The sequence below is a fragment of the Panulirus ornatus genome, chromosome 39 (genome assembly GCF_036320965.1).
Source record: "Panulirus ornatus isolate Po-2019 chromosome 39, ASM3632096v1, whole genome shotgun sequence".
Lineage (NCBI taxonomy): Eukaryota > Metazoa > Arthropoda > Malacostraca > Decapoda > Palinuridae > Panulirus > Panulirus ornatus.
In genome coordinates this window covers 2,049,628-2,066,100 of record NC_092262.1, presented here as the reverse complement: position 1 = coordinate 2,066,100, position 16,473 = coordinate 2,049,628, and the positions used below count along the sequence as shown (strand labels likewise).

Here is a 16,473-nt window from a genome sequence, read left to right as displayed (position 1 = left end):
AAAAAAAAAAAAATATATATATAAAATATATAATATATATTTTAAAATTCCACGGGCCGCTTCCAGGGTTTTCCATCCGCGGGCCAAATCCCCCCCCAAAAATATCAAAAAACACTTCATTTCCTCCATTTTTCCCCCTTAAAACCCTTCCCCTCGAAACTGACTTGCCCCTCAACCCTACTGTCCCTTAAAAAACCCGCCTCATTCCCATTACTCTCATTTTTCCCTTCTGTCAAAACACTTTCCCAAAAACTCATTCCCCAAAATTTTTCCCCGTTTCTCACATAAAACACCACCCCGCTGCTCATCCCGAACAAAAACCATTTACTTCCCACTTTCTCATCCCACAACAGACTGCATACTTCCCCCCTTCCCCCCAAAAACTTTTTTGCGTTCATCTCCCTAACAACCCCCTCCATAAAAAAATTTAAAACCCAGCCAGGGAAAAGAAAAACCCACTCACCCCGGGCCAAAAAAACCAACATTCACTGAGAACCAATCACTTTCCGTTTTCCCCTAAAAACGCAAAAATGCCTTACATCCTCGAAAAAATTTTTCCCACTGCTTCAAACCCAACCTCCTCCCACACCATTTATTTTCTTAATCCCCTTCCACAAGCATCTCTAATCAGCTCTATCATATCCCCTTCCCAGACCCATAATCCAACTTTACAAATCAATTTGTTTTTTAAAATTTAAATTTCCACTTTTTTTTCAAAGCAAAAAACCCTAAATTTCCACACCTAACCCAAACTTCTGAACTACACTGTTCTTTCCCCCCTTGGACCTCTGTAATACCTTCACCCGCCCCAATCCAAACATCCCATATAATATGAAAAAAAAAATCCCCACAACAAATTTATACCACTGTAATTTAAAGCCCTCACTCTTATCCCTTTCCCTTTGTACAATGGAAAAATACAAGCATTCAGCCAATCCTCAGGGACCTCAGCATGATCATACATACATTAAATGACCTTTCGAAAACCCAAACAATTTTACTTCCCTTTTCTTTTTTGATAAATTCCACGCAAAACCATCCACAACCCGCTGCCCTTTCCGCTCTTCCCTCTTTTCCCCAAAGCTTTTACGACCCCCTTTCCTGTTTAAACCCAAAACAAATTTTCCCCCAACCCCCTCAAATAGCACACCACCTTTTACCAAAACTCCCTTATCCCACTACTCTATCATCAAACACATTTAACCAAAAAATTAAAATATTCACTCCATCTCCTTCTTTTCATCCCCCAATACTTTTTCCCTCACCTCCCCCTAAGCCCCCCCCAAAATGAAGTTCCCATTTTTTCCCTTTTTCCTTTTCGCACTTTATTTAAAATCTTTCCAAAAAATCTTTTTCTCACTGAAATTTAAAAATACCCTCTCCCCCCAACTCTCCCTTTGCCCTTTTTTCACCTCTTTCAACCCTTTTTCTTTAACCCCCTGCCCTTTCTTTTTATTACTAAACCCGTCATTTTCCCTTTTTTCTTTCAAAAAAACGTCCAAAAAGGGGTCTCTCTTCTCTTTCCCCTAAAATCTTTCTTCTTCCTTTCCCAAAAATTCACTAAACCCCTTTTTAATCTGCCCCCCTTTCCCCCGCTTCTCATTCCCCCAAGCATCTTTTGCCAAGCCATGCTGGGGTTCCCTTAATACAAACATTTCCCCCCCCAACCCCACAAAAAACCCAAAAATTTTTTCCCTTCAAAAACCCCCCAACCCCCAAAAAAAAAAACTCCCCCCAAAATCAACCACCCACCCCCAAAACCAACCCCACCCAAAAAAACCCCCCCCCCAAAATTTCCCTTTCCCCCCAAAAAAAACAACCCCAAACACCCAACACATTAACTTTCCGGGGCTCCTTTTCCCTTCCTTTCACTTACGGGAAAAATTTCCGCCCCAATCTCCTTCCCCCAAAAATTTTAATTTTATAAATTTTTTTTTTTAAAATTAAAATTTAATTTCGGTTAAAAATTAATGATTTCAATTAAGGGTTTTAAGGTTGGGGCCAAATTCTTCCGTCCCCTTTTTCCTTTTTATCAATTTACAGAAATTTATAAGTAACCGGAAATATATATAATATATATATAATTATATAAATACTATATATATAATAAATATATATAATAAAATTATAGTAAATTTTTAAAAAAAAATATTCCCCATTTTGTAGAAGGCGATAAAAAGGGGGGGGAGGGGGGCTGGAAATTTCCCCCCCTCTCGTTTTTTTTTTAATTTTCCCCCAAAAAAGGGAAAAGAGAAAGGGGCCCGTGAAGGGTTTTCCCCAAAGGCCCCGTCCCTGTTCTTAAAAACCACCTCGCAAAGCGGGAAATGGCAAAAAATTTAAAAAAAAAAAAAAAATATATAAAATATATATATAAAAAAAAATATATATATAAAATATTAAATTTTTTTTTCTTTTTTTTTGCGTCTCCCGCGTTTTCGAGTACGCAAGGAAACAACGAAAAAAAAGGCCCCCCCCCCCCCCCCAAACACAAATTTTAAAACATACCCACACACCAAAATCATACCTACACATTTTTCCATTTTACCCCCAGACGTTTCACATCCCTGATCAATCCACTGACATCACTCAACCCGGGTATACCACATCGCTCCAATTCACTCTATTCCTTGCCCTCCTTCCCCTCCTGCAGTTCGGGCCCCCGATCACCAAAATCTTTTCACTCCATTTTTCCACCCCCAATTTGGTCCCCTCTTCCGTTCCCTCCACCTCCGAAACATATATCCTCTTGGTAAACCCTTTTTCCTCACTCATTCTCCCCATGGCCCAAACCATTTAAAAACCCCCCTCTTCTCTCTCTAAACCACGCTTTTTAAATTTCCACACATCTCTTTTCCCCTTTACGTTACTTACTCGATCAAACCACCTCACACCAAAAACTTTGTCCTCAAACACTCTTTTCCGCAAAAAACCATCCCCGCGCACCACTCATCCATACCCACGCCTCCAACCATAAACTTTGGAACCACTATTCCTTAAAACAACCCATTTTTGTTTTCCGAAATTTTTTTAAAATTTCCCCCCAGCCCCCCTTCCCACACCCCTTTTCTTCAAAGGGCTCCCAAAAATTTTCGCCCCCCCCCCCACCCTATGTCCCTTCCGCTTCCAGGGTTCCCCCATCCCCCAGATCCACCCAGATATCTAAAACCTTTACTTCCCCCCAGTTTTTCTCCATTCAAACTCACCTCCCAATTGACTTGACCCTCAACCCTACGCCTAACAACCTTGCTCTTATCATTTTTACCCTTAACTTCTTCTTTCACACACTTTCCCAAACCCCATCACCACTTCTCATTTCTCACAGAACACCACACCGCTTATCATCAGGAACAACAACTGACTCCTTCCCAAGCCTCCATCCACAACAACTTCTACTTGTCCCTCTTTTTAAAACCTTGCATTCCCCTCCCAACAACCCCCCCAAAACAAATAAAATTTTATAAAATATATATATATATATATAATATATATATTAAAAAATATAATATATATAAAATTATATATATAAATTATCCCCAAATTAAAATATTATAATTTTTTAAAGGGGATAAAAAGGGGGGGGGGGGGGGGGGGTTTGTTTTTTTTTTTAATTTTCCGGGAAAAAAGGGAAAGGGGGAGGGAAAAGGCCCCCCTTTTTCCCCAACTCCCATCAAAACGTTTGGAAAAAAAAAAAAAAAAAAAAAAAAAATTTTTTTTTAAAAATTTAAAAAAAAAAAAAACCCCCCCCCTTCCACATCCCCCTTCCGAAACCGAAAAAACCCCCCAACCTAAAAAATTTAAATTCCCCTGACAAAACAAAAAAGTATCTTGGGTTGTGTCACTTTAATATATAGCACAAAAAATAATTTTGTGTTGTGTTTTCGTTTTGAATTCTCTTTCGAATAAAACACCACTGGTTCTACGTGCTTTGATTAAGCTTGCCTGAAAACCGCCTGTTGATTTTTTTAAACTACCTAAAATACAAGAATATTTAGAAAAATTGAAAACGTTTTGAAAAGGGTTAAGGCAGGGGTTGGGAAAAAGGATTATGAGCTATTGTATGGCTAAGTTTTTGAAACTACCTGGTAAATTTATGGGAAGAGTATTGATTTAGAGCTTAGCATGTACAAAAACAGATGGGGGAAAACAGTTTGGGTTTCAACATATAAGGGGGGTGTGGGCCTGTGTTTGCTTTTTTTGAAAAAATCTAAAATACTTACAAAAAAAAAATGATTTGTGTGTGGCATTTTTGGATCTTAAGAATGCATTTGATGGGTTTACAGAGATGCTTTGTGGAAGGTCTTCAATACATATGTTGTGAAAGGTAAACTTCTAAAAGGAATGGGAGCTTTTATCAAGGGTGTAACTCGTGTTTTCGAGAAGGAAGAGAGAAAAGTGAATGTTTCCCAGTGAAGGAAAGTCTGAGGGAAGATTATATGATGTCACCATGGTTCTTTACTTCGTTTAAGGATAGGGTACAGAAGAATGTAAATGAAAGAGTCTTTTAGAGAGGGGCTTTTATGCAGTGTGTTGGTGGTAAGAGGGCGTGGGAAGTGTCATTCGTTGTTCACCGATGGTACTGCACTGGTAGCTGACTCGAGTGAGAAACTGCGGAAGTTGGTGACTGAGTTTGGAGGAGTGTTTGAAAGGAAAAATTTGTAAGTTAATGTGAACAAAAGCAAGGTTATATACTTCAGCTGGGTTGAGGGACAAGGTAGCTGGGATGTAACTGTACAAAGAAAAAAAATGGAGAAAGAAAATGTTTAAGATATTCGGGAGTAGACTCGGCAGCAAATGGAACCATGAAAACGGAAGAGTCTTATAGTGGGAGGGAGGAGCATTTTCTGGAAGCAATGAGGAATGTGTGCAAAAGAGAACTTTATGTCCGAGACAGAAATATGTATGTTTGAAGGAATGGTAGTTTCAACAATATTATATGGTTGTGAGGCATGGGCTATAGATAGGGTTGAGCAGAAGAGGATGAATGTGTTGGAAATGAAATGTTTGAGGACAGTTGAGATGTGACGTGGTTTCTTCTAGTATTAATGAAAGGGTAAGGGAGATATGTAGCAAAAAGAGTGTGGTTGAGAGAGCAGAAGCGGTTGTATCTAAATGATTTTGATATATGGAAAGAATGAGTGAGGAAAGGGTGACAAAGTAGATGTATGCATCAGGAGAAAATTGGAGGTGGAAGGATCGAGTGAAAAAGATTTTGAGCGATCTGGGACTGAAATGCAGGAGGAGGAGAAGCGTGTACGGAATAAGATAAATTAGAACGATATGGTATACTGGGATCAACGTGCCGTCAGTGGGCTCAACTAGTGCATGTGAAATGTCCGGTGTAATTAATGGAAAGGTATGTGGAGTCTGGATATGGATATGGAACTGTGGTTTTGGTGCAAGGAATGGCAATATTGTTCCTGAAGGTTGGGGTGGCACCAGGAATGGATAAGGGCAAGCAAGTATGAATATCTACATTTGCATATATGAATAGGCCTGCACTTATGTATGTATATACATGCGTAATGTGTAAGTATATATAAGTATATGTGTATATGATATGTTGATCTATGTATATGTACGTGCATATGTATATGTATATATGTGTGTAAGTCAGCGGATGGGTCTTTCTTCGTCTGTTTTTTTTTTTTTTGTGCTACCTCCCTGACACGAGAAACGGTGATCAAGTATAACAGAAAAGTAAAAATAATATAATTACGTTTAGTTTGTTATGGGGAGGGAGTTATACTTTCGTGTTGCCCGTCTCTGAAACTTTTATATATGTACCATGTGTTTACTTCTTTGTATAATGCACACTTGTTCACACATCTTAACCGATACTATTGACCAGCCCCTAAGGGAAGATGAATGGCTAGGTGGATTGTGCACCGGTTGCAGCGACCAGAATTCAAGCCTTTGTGTTTGATTCCAGGGGACGCTTGTAAGCATGACGGTTTAGTAACACCCCCCCCCCCTCCGTGTGTGTGTGTGTGTGTGTGTGTGTGTGTGTGTGTGCGTGTGTGTGTACAGTTTTATTGAATATGGGTAAGAAAGAGATTAAAGTACATACCCTGACATTCATTGTAAGATCTCCGCTGCGAAGAACCTCTTGTCCTGGAACAGAGAATTAAACATCAAGTTATTTACAAGGAATGCAAGTAAGAACAGGATATTGGGTCATTTTGAGTCTGCTCGTTAAAGTGAAAGAGAAATAAGTCCAAAATTAGCGAAGCAAAAGGAAAAAAGGCGTATTGGTGATTTAAAGAGAAATACCAATCAAATTTTCTTGTGATTGAGGAAGCGTATGTAATGTCAGTCGTGAACTGGAATCGAGGGTTCATCAGGTCTTTTCTTTATCGTGACTATGACACTGTTTTTAACTAATCACAGACGAAAAAAGTTATGTTAAAAATGAGTATTCGTTCGATGCAAAATGCCTCTGCAAGATTTCTTTTCTAAATTTTGAATAAAATTAAACATATCTTGTATGAAGCAGTCTTTGATAATCTTAAAAAGCCTCATTAAATCACCTCTTAAGCTATTTTGGTCTAAGTTTTATTAGCTTAATTCGTTTAGTCGATTCTCTTATAATTTCTTTCTCATTCCGGATATTATCTTGGCTGTTTGTCACTGTACTGTCTCCATTCTGTCTGCCCATTTTTTCAAGCAGGATAACCAAAACTAAACACAGTCTTTAATGTGGGAAAGCAACTTTTAATTATGTAGTAAGAATCATTTCCACACAATTTTTTTTTTTTTTGAAAACATTACCTATGAATCAAAAAATTTTATTTGTCATTTTAACTGCTTGTACCCACTTTTTATCTAACTGTAAGTCATTAAAGACTGCAACGTCTACTTTTTAACCGTTGTGTAGCTCAACAGAATTGATAAATTTTTGCTCTTCGGTTTTAGTACCGGTGTTTGAAACTTTGCAATATCAGCAACTGAAATTCAATTACCGTCTAAGTCTAATACATCATTTTTTTCTATGCCACCTTGAAGCTGTAGACGTTTACTTTCTGTTATGGATTAATTTCCGAACTTAGCATCGTGCGCGAAGATAGATATCATGCAACGAAGCCCAGTTACACTGGTTATCAAATATTTCAACTATATCTTGTCCAACGAACTGAAATAGGTGGACCTTAAATACTTTTCATCAGGCATGGTTTTACAGTGACAGAACAATTAAACTTTACAATAAGTATATATTAATCATTTATAAATAAGACTCGTATTACACTTAGAAAGTTACCTCTGAAATGCATATGTGCATGATTTTAGTCTATATTTGGCCTCAGAAATATCCCTTCTTAATAATCTTCCAACATAGAGGGGCTCCACTTTCTTTGGTATATCTTTTCCATGTTCAAAATTTCCGAATGAAATCTTTCGCCATGCTCATCCCTGATTGCCCAAAGAACTTCCACGAAAAGTCTTAGAGTACAAAAAGAGAATTTTTAGACTCATATTGTATCCAAGAGCTTTATATGAAGTCAACAGATATTTTACATCACAGAAATTTTCTGATCTGGGATTCCCCCAAAAAATCTTTTTTCAACTTCATTTAGCTTTTCATCTAAATTCTTATCTCGAAGCAGTTCCCTCATCTGAGGTCCTACGGAAATACCCTCCTTGACTTTTTCTCTGCTGATTCCGGGGAATTAATTCCTCAAATATGTGAATCTATTGCCAGTTATATCCATACCTTCGACGAAGTTCTTCATCAACCGAGCATAATGTACAATGGAGGCAGATAAATATTATCAGGACCAACAAAAGGAGGATTGATTACATGGAGTCAGTGATGTTCGTTTTGGCCACACTTTCTTTAGGTAATAATTTCTCTTGTCCTGGCTATCCTACTCACAGAGGAAACAAAAGAACCTCGTACAGCCAAGTTACATTCCTAGTAAAAGTGCCAGAACCTTTAGGTCGCCACATAATGCATTCCACTTAAATTCCCCGTACTTAATCTTTTCCCAATAGAAGTTTCAAGTTATCATACGATTCCTTCATGTTACCTGCGTGAGCAAGAGGAAGGGAGGAAACACATCTCTGGTGTCGAATAGACCCACTTTCAAGCTTACTTTTGATGAGTCAATAAACAAGCACCACTCATCTGTTTTATATTCGTGGCAAAGTGCCTCCATAACAGAAAGAACATCATTGAAAAATACTAGACTATCTTCAAGGGAGGAAAATCTTTGAAATCGATGTGGTGATCATGATAAAGAGAAACTTTGATTTAATTTCTAAGAAGATTCCAGTCCTTTAAGCTGAAACCCAAAAGTTTGGCTTGCATCTAAGACACATCTAAATCGCGGACGGCATCATTAAGACCTCCTTGACTCAGCAAATGTGGTTCACTTGTTAGAACATCTCGCTTCAAATGTTGGATCCATATTGTCCTCTGCTTGGTCTACCTTCTCATTCCTAGACTCATCGTCACTCAGTGTGCCATGTTTCTTAGAGGCTCTGGCATAGGTATTTCCTTACTGAGGTTCTGGCCTTATAGCAGATAGTAAATTAGAATGTTTAAAGATATGCTTGGATTTTAATGTTATACCATTTATATTTGTCAGGCATAAGAAGCAATCCGAAGCGTTATCTTTGGGTTTCCTCCAAACCATAGAAATGGCAAAAGGCACACTGCGTGAACCTTATGCCCATGCTGTGAGAAGCTTGACACATGACAAAACATATATGGGAAGCCCAACATTTATCCTGGTCACCAACTTTACAAGGGGTGTGAAAGAAAGGTTTGCGATATGAATGTTAATTTACAGATGTAGTAGAAAGAATACGGACTATTTACACAGTTTCTCGGCATTATAATGGTGGATGGGGCATCAACACAACACTTGAATACTCAAAAGCACAATTTGCCACTAGAGTGGAAAAGACACTTTTTACACAAGTTCTGCAACTGACAGAGAATGATACTTAAGACTGGGCATTGTTTGAATGTCCCACCATTTCCAGTCGTGTTTCTGCAGGTCACTGGTGACTCATTATCTTTCAGACAAAAGCTATTGCACTTCATAAACAATAACAATAGCTGTGTTTGTTAAAGTTTTTGTTTCAAATGCTCTGTAGAGCACTGGTACGAATATACTGTATATAATGATATGCGAGTATGCTGGAACAAAACTTCTGGAAACATATTTGGATTCAACTTGCAAAAATACATAAGATGTTTTGATATGGAAGAAAATTCTTGTAGACCCTCAGTGTTACTGATATGCACGAGAAAGGTGACTGGTCTCAAATCTAATGCCTTGTTATGTCCTTTTGCAGCCAGTCAATCAATGTCCTAACCATCTAGTTATTGCTCCGTCTATAACATTTGACTTAACTTTTGCTAAAAAAATCTTTGATGTGGGACTTTACATCAACCACTTTACTCTCATCATTCATGTTAAATGTCCATAACATAGATATCAAAAAATAAAGCATCAAGCAGATTTTTCAGGCATGAACGATTTCGTCAGAAATCATGCTAAGAATTGTTTATCAAGTGGTGGTCCTCAAAAGGATTGCAAGAGTTATAATGAAAAGAGTATTGAAGGGCTTAACGATATACATGTTCACTTCTTTTTATGTCTTAGGATAAAACTTACCTGGACCTGCCGTTTATTGACTCTTTCCTTTTAGTGTTTATCATATACCTTGAAGTTGGATGTTGTGAAAAGTTTCCCTCTTCTAGGAACGGAATAAGAACCTGGATATAAGTCGCGTCTTCAGTGATAATTATGGATGAAAAAGAAATAGTTTAGGATCTTTGCCATGGTTTTACTGTCTTGATCCAAGTCACCTTTTACTGAAATATACGACTCAAGTATTTGGGTAATGACTCCCTTGCTTCTAACTTATCTCGGAAATCATGAGTTTCTTTAGATATTTTGTGCAACGTACACTTCATACTGGCGTTTATTTTCACCTGTATGGATCACTATTTTCACGGAAAATTACAAAACTTACTTCATCATGATGGCTACTGTTCTCTCCGAGTTCCTGTATGCTACTTTCTTAAGAATAATCAGATTTTTATTTCGTTGTTTTACCAATATTGCTTAGTTTTTGAAATAACCGTCGTCATTGGGCCATGAATTCCCTTTAGTATTTTAAATGTTTTACTGAAGCATTTCCATGCTACGCCCACATAGATTTCATAGTCCATATCTTCCCAGATTTGTCTGTCAAGAGCAATACGATGATCAGGAGAGTTTGTAACGTGATATATTACACGAGTTTTGTGTTGCACATCATTACAAGCAATGATGAGAGATACCTTGAAAATGATATTTCGGTGATCACTTGTACCAAACTTCTCTCCATTTACAATATCATAGGCAAGCCTCTCAGTTTTAGCGAGAATTAAGTCTGATATGTTCTCAGTATTTGTAAGTTTTCAGCATCTTGAATTAGGTCATTATCTAGCACGTATAGGTAGATTTGCACATAGCGATTGGAAAGGAATTCTCCTCTCCAAGTTCAACTTTCCCGTTACTAAAAAGACTTCTTTTGAAAATTTCTATAAAATGATCAATAGGTCGTTTGTCGACCTCTGGTAACTGAGCAGGCGTTCCTTAACCTAACCTTAAATCGTTTTATTGTGAAGCGTAATTTTTGATTTCATCAGAGGAAGTTATAATATCAGCTGTGGATTTTGGACCAAGGAGATCATCAAACCAGCTGTGGATTCTAAATAAGGGATATTATCTTAATGTTATCAGGAAAGTTATTACACCGGTTGTGGAGTTTGGACAAGGAAGGTTATCACAGTCTTACCATCAAAGTTATCACATTAACTATGTTTCCTGCAGCAATAAGATTATCATAGTGTTTCAGACAACGTTATGATATTAGTCATGATTTCTGGACCAGGGAGGCTGTCATAGTTTTATCATCAAAGTTATGACTATCCATACGTAAGGAAGTGATTTCACACTGATATTTAAGTTACCGGAAAACACGAAACTTTATGAAGATGAAATGCAGCCATATAAAAAGCGAAATCAAAAAGTCAAAAGACACAACCTCACTGGATGAGTCAAGAGAATCAAGCTCACTATCTTAGTCAAGATAATCGAACTCACCCACTGAGTCAAGAAAACTAATATGACTGGTTGAATCAAGAGAAACAAAGTCACTGGCTAAGATAAAAGAACTGGCTTACTAAAGAGAAGAAAACGCTTTGGCTGAGTTGAGAGAACCAAACTTACTGGCTGAGTCTAGAAAACAAAGTTACTAAGTCAAGAGAACCAAACCCACTGACTGAGTTCAGAAAAAAAAAAAAATCATTGGCTGCGTCAAGGGGACAAAGCTCACCAAGTAGGTCAAGATAACCAAACTCACCGAATGAGTCACATGAGACAAACTCACCGGTTGAGTCAGGAGAGCCAAACCCACCGGCTGAGTCAGGTGAACCAAACCCACTGGATGAATGAAGCAAACAAAACTTAAATAACTGAGACAATAGAATCAAACCTCCTGACTGAATCAAGAGAACCGAACTCATTACATGAATCGACAGAAACAAACCTACTGGATGACTGAAAAGAAAATAACCCACTGGATGAAGCAAGAGAACCAAACCTACTGGATGAAGCAAGAGAACCAAACCCACTAGATGAAACAAGAGAACCAAACCCACTGGATGAATCAAGAGAACCAAATCATTTGGTGAATCAAGAGAAAAAACCTACTGTTTGAATCATATGAATCAAACACAAACTGAGTCAAGACAAGCAAACTCACCGAGTCAAGAGAAGCAAAGCCACAACAGAGTTAAAACAACTAAAACAGATATAAACAGAGACAAACGTTAAGTCAATAAAGGCAGAGTTTACCTTCATCGTTGGTGAGTGTGCCGAGGGCACAGACGACCAGGGCGAATATCACTAGAAGTTGAGCCTTCATGTTGACTGTGATCACTGGTGAGTTCCCGTGAATGTATCTAGTTGGTGATTCCACCGCGATATATAGCCCCAGCCAGTGACGTCATGGGATTAGTGTCGGGTGCAAAGCCTTGATGCCGTGTGCAGACACAACATCTGTTGCCCCTTACGCAGCTGTTATGGTGACGTCAGCATTCAAGGGTTGTGTGCCAGACTATGCATCAGTGTCTGCCGACCGCTGGAGAGAGGAGGATAGTGCACAGTACTTTCATCTACACATGTGTATATATAGGTGCACCATTATATATGAATGAGTTCAAACGAAATTGCATATATATATATATATATATATATATATATATATATATATATATATATATATATATATATATATATATATATATATATATATATATATATATATATATATATATATATATATATATTTTTTTTTATACTTTGTCGCTGTCTCCCGCGTTTGCGAGGTAGCGCAAGGAAACAGACGAAAGAAATGGCCCAACCCCCCCCTATACACATGTATATACATACGTCCACACACGCAAATATACATACCTACACAGCTTTCCATGGTTTACCCCAGACGCTTCACATGCCTTGATTCAATCCACTGACAGCACGTCAACCCCGGTATACCACATCGCTCCAATTCACTCTATTCCTTGCCCTCATTTCACCCTCCTGCATGTTCAGGCCCCGATCACACAAAATCTTTTTCACTCCATCTTTCCACCTCCAATTTGGTCTCCCTCTTCTCCTCGTTCCCTCCACCTCCGACACATATATCCTCTTGGTCAATCTTTCCTCACTCATTCTCTCCATGTGCCCAAACCACTTCAAAACACCCTCTTCTGCTCTCTCAACCACGCTCTTTTTATTTCCACACATCTCTCTTACCCTTACGTTACTCACTCGATCAAACCATCTCACACCACACATTGTCCTCAAACATCTCATTTCCAGCACATCCATCCTCCTGCGCACAACACTATCCATAGCCCACGCCTCGCAACCATACAACATTGTTGGAACCACTATTCCTTCAAACATACCCATTTTTGCTTTCCGAGATAATGTTCTCGACTTCCACACATTCTACAAGGCCCCCAGAATTTTCGCCCCCTCCCCCACCCTATGATCCACTTCCGCTTCCATGGTTACATCCGCTGCCAGATCCACTCCCAGATATCTAAAACACTTCACTTCCTCCAGTTTTTCTCCATTCAAACTCACATCCCAATTGACTTGACCCTCAACCCTACTGTACCTAATAACCTTGCTCTTATTCACATTTACTCTTAACTTTCTTCTTCCACACACTTTACCAAACTCAGTCACCAGCTTCTGCAGTTTCTCACATGAATCAGCCACCAGCGCTGTATCATCAGCGAACAACAATATATATATATATATATATATATATATATATATATTGGAAAGCATCACAATGTTGCACGTGTTCAAGTATATTTCTATGAGTCCACGGGGAAAATGAGATACGATAAGTTCCCAAGTGCACTTTTGTGTAATAATTGCATCATCAGGGGAGGAAAAAGATAGAAATAACAGTCAGTGGATACACAAAAAGAGGGACGTAGCTAGGACACCATTTGGTAAACATGTGATTGTCCAAGACAGACAACGAGCGTATTATAAACTTTTTATGTGAGCAAAGTGAATTGTTTACAGATCTTACCAACAATAAAGTTATCCAATTCGTATAGACCTTCATTAATATTAAGGTTATAATTCTTTGTATACTTTTATAATAATACAAGATTCGATGATACTTCTCTCGGTACTGAAATTAGAGTTAATAACTGAGATGGCATAACTCCATTCAATATAATGATCATAGCTTTTAATGTGACTAAACAAGGCATATAGTATAAGAACAGGACAAGAATCAAAAGCCTTGTTTAATCACATTAAAAACGATGATCAATGTATTGACTGGATTATGCCATCTCAGTTATTAAATCTAACTCCAGTACCACGAGAAATATCATTAAATCTTCTATCATTAAAAACACAAAAAATTATGACCTTAATATTAGTGAAGGTTTATACGAATTGGATAACTTTGTTGTTGATAGGATTTGTAAATAATTCTTCTTGTCCACAAAATAAGTTTTTGGTACGCTTGTTTTCAGTCTTGGACAAACACATGTTTACCAAATGGTGTCGTAGGTACGTCTCTTTTATATATATCCACTGACTGTTATTTCTCTCTTGCTTCTCCATGATGATGTGATTATTACACAAAAGTGCACTTGGGAACTTATCTATTTTCATTTTTTATTTTGCTTTGTCGCCGTCTCCCGCGTTTGCGAGGTAGCGCAAGGAAACAGACGAAAGAAATGGCCCAACCCACCCCCATACACGTGTATATACATACACGCCCCCACACGCAGATATACATACCCATACATCTCAATGTACACATATATATACACACACAGACATATACATATATACACATGCACACAGTTCACACTGTCTGCCTTTATTTATTCCCATCGCCACCCCGCCGCACATGGAATAACATCCCCCTCCCCCTAATGTGTGCGAGGTAGCGCTAGGAAAGGACAACAAAGGCTCAATTCGTTCACACTCAGTCTCTAGCTGTCATGCAATAATACCCGAAACCACAGCTCCCGTTCCATATCCAGGCCCCACACAACTTTCCATGGTTTACCCCAGACGCTTCACATGCCCTGATTCAATCCATTGACAGCACGTCGACCCCGGTATACCACATCGATAAAATTCACTCTATTCTTGCCCGCCTTTCACCCTCCTGCATGTTCAGGCCCCGATCACTCAAAAACTTTTTCACTCCATCTTTCCACCTCCAATTTGGTCTCCCACTTCTCCTCGTTCCCTCCACCGCCGACACATATATCCTCTTGGTCAATCTTTCCTCACTCATTCTTTCCATGTGCCCAAACCATTTCAAAATACCCTCTTCTGCTCTCTCAACCACGTTCTTCTTATTTCCACACATCTCTCTTACCCTTACATTACTTACTCGATCAAACCACCTCACACCAAATATTGTCCTCAAACATCTCATTTCCAGCACACCCACCCTCCTACGCACTACTCTATCCATAGCCCACGCCTCGTAACAATACAACATTGTTGGAACCACTATTCCTTCAAACATACCCATTTTTGCTTTCCGAGATAATGTTCTCGACTTCCACACATTCTTCAAGGCTCCCAGGATTTTCGCCCCCTTTCCAATCCTAAGATTCACTTCCGCTTCCATGGTTCCATCCGCTGCCAGATCCACTCCCATATATCTAAAACACTTTACTTCCTCCAGTTTCTCTCCATTCAAACTTACCTCCCAACTGACTTGACCCTCAACCCTACTGTACTAATAACCTTGCTCTTATTCACATTTACTCTTAACTTTCTTCTTTCACACACTTTACCAAACTCAGTCACCAGCTTCTGCAGTTTCTCACATGAATCAGCCGCCAGTGCTGTATCATTAGCGAACAACAACTGACACTTCCCAAGCTCTCTCATCCCCAAATGACTGCATACTTGCCCCTCTTTCCTAAACTCTTGCATTCGCCTCCCTAACAACACCATCCATAAACAAATTAAACAACCATGGAGACATCACACACCCCTGCCGCAAACATATATTTACTGAGAAGCAATCACTTTCCTCTCTTCCTACTCGTACACATGCCTTACATCCTCGATAAAAACTTTTCACTGCTTCTAACAACTTGCCTCCCACACCATATATTCTTAGTACCTTCCACAGAGCATCTCTATCAACTCTATCATATGCCTTCTCCAGATCCATAAATGCCACATACAAATCCATTTGCTTTTCTAAGTATTTCTCACATACATTCTTCAAAGCAAACACCTGATCCACACATCCTCTACCACTTCTGAAACCACACTGTTCTTCCCCAATCTGATTCTCTGTACATGCCTTCACCCTCTCAATCAATACCCTCCCATATAATTAACCAGGAATACTCAACAAACTTATACCTCTGTAATTTGAGCACTCACTCTTATCCCCTTTGGCTTTATACAATGGCACTATGCAGCATTCCCGCCAATCCTCCAGGCACTTCACGTGAATCATACATACCATTAATAACCTTACGCCACCAGTCAACATACCAGTCACCACCTTTTTTGATAAAATTTCCATTGCAATACCATCCAAACCGCTGCCTTGCCGGCTTTCAGCCTTCCGCAAAGCTTTTACTACCTTTTCTCTTGTTACAAAATCATTTTCTCTAACCCTCATCACCTATGCACACCACCTCGACCAAACACACTATATCAGCACACTCTATCATCAACACGGTTCAACAAACTTCAAATACTCACTCCATCTCCCTCTCACATGACCCACTACTTATTATCACCTCCCCACTAGCCCGCTTCACAACCGAAGTTCCATTTCGCTCTCTCGTCTACGCACTTTATTTACCTCCTTCCAGAACATCTTTTTATTCTCCCTAAAATTTATATGTATATTTATATTTTTTCTTTTTCTTTTAAACTA

At 38.8% G+C, this 16,473-nt stretch overlaps 2 protein-coding genes across 11 annotated transcripts in view; one reads left to right on the top strand and one right to left on the bottom strand.

Annotated features, from left to right (window-relative positions):
- LOC139761026 (uncharacterized) overlaps positions 1-16,473 on the top strand; it is a 318,517-nt gene that overhangs the window by 98,419 nt on the left and 203,625 nt on the right. The window lies entirely within an intron of this gene.
- LOC139761025 (turripeptide Gsg9.2-like) overlaps positions 1-16,473 on the bottom strand; it is a 364,470-nt gene that overhangs the window by 335,242 nt on the left and 12,755 nt on the right. The window contains exon 1 of one of the 3 annotated variants that reach the window (XM_071684768.1): positions 11,856-11,986. The exons of 1 other annotated variant lie outside the window; for it this stretch is intronic. In XM_071684768.1, the coding sequence (XP_071540869.1) occupies positions 11,856-11,925 (70 nt within the window). In that variant the 5' untranslated portion in view covers positions 11,926-11,986. Of the gene's footprint in view, positions 1-11,855; positions 11,987-16,473 lie in introns of those variants that run through there. One more of the 3 variants, XM_071684769.1, reaches the window with a different exon arrangement.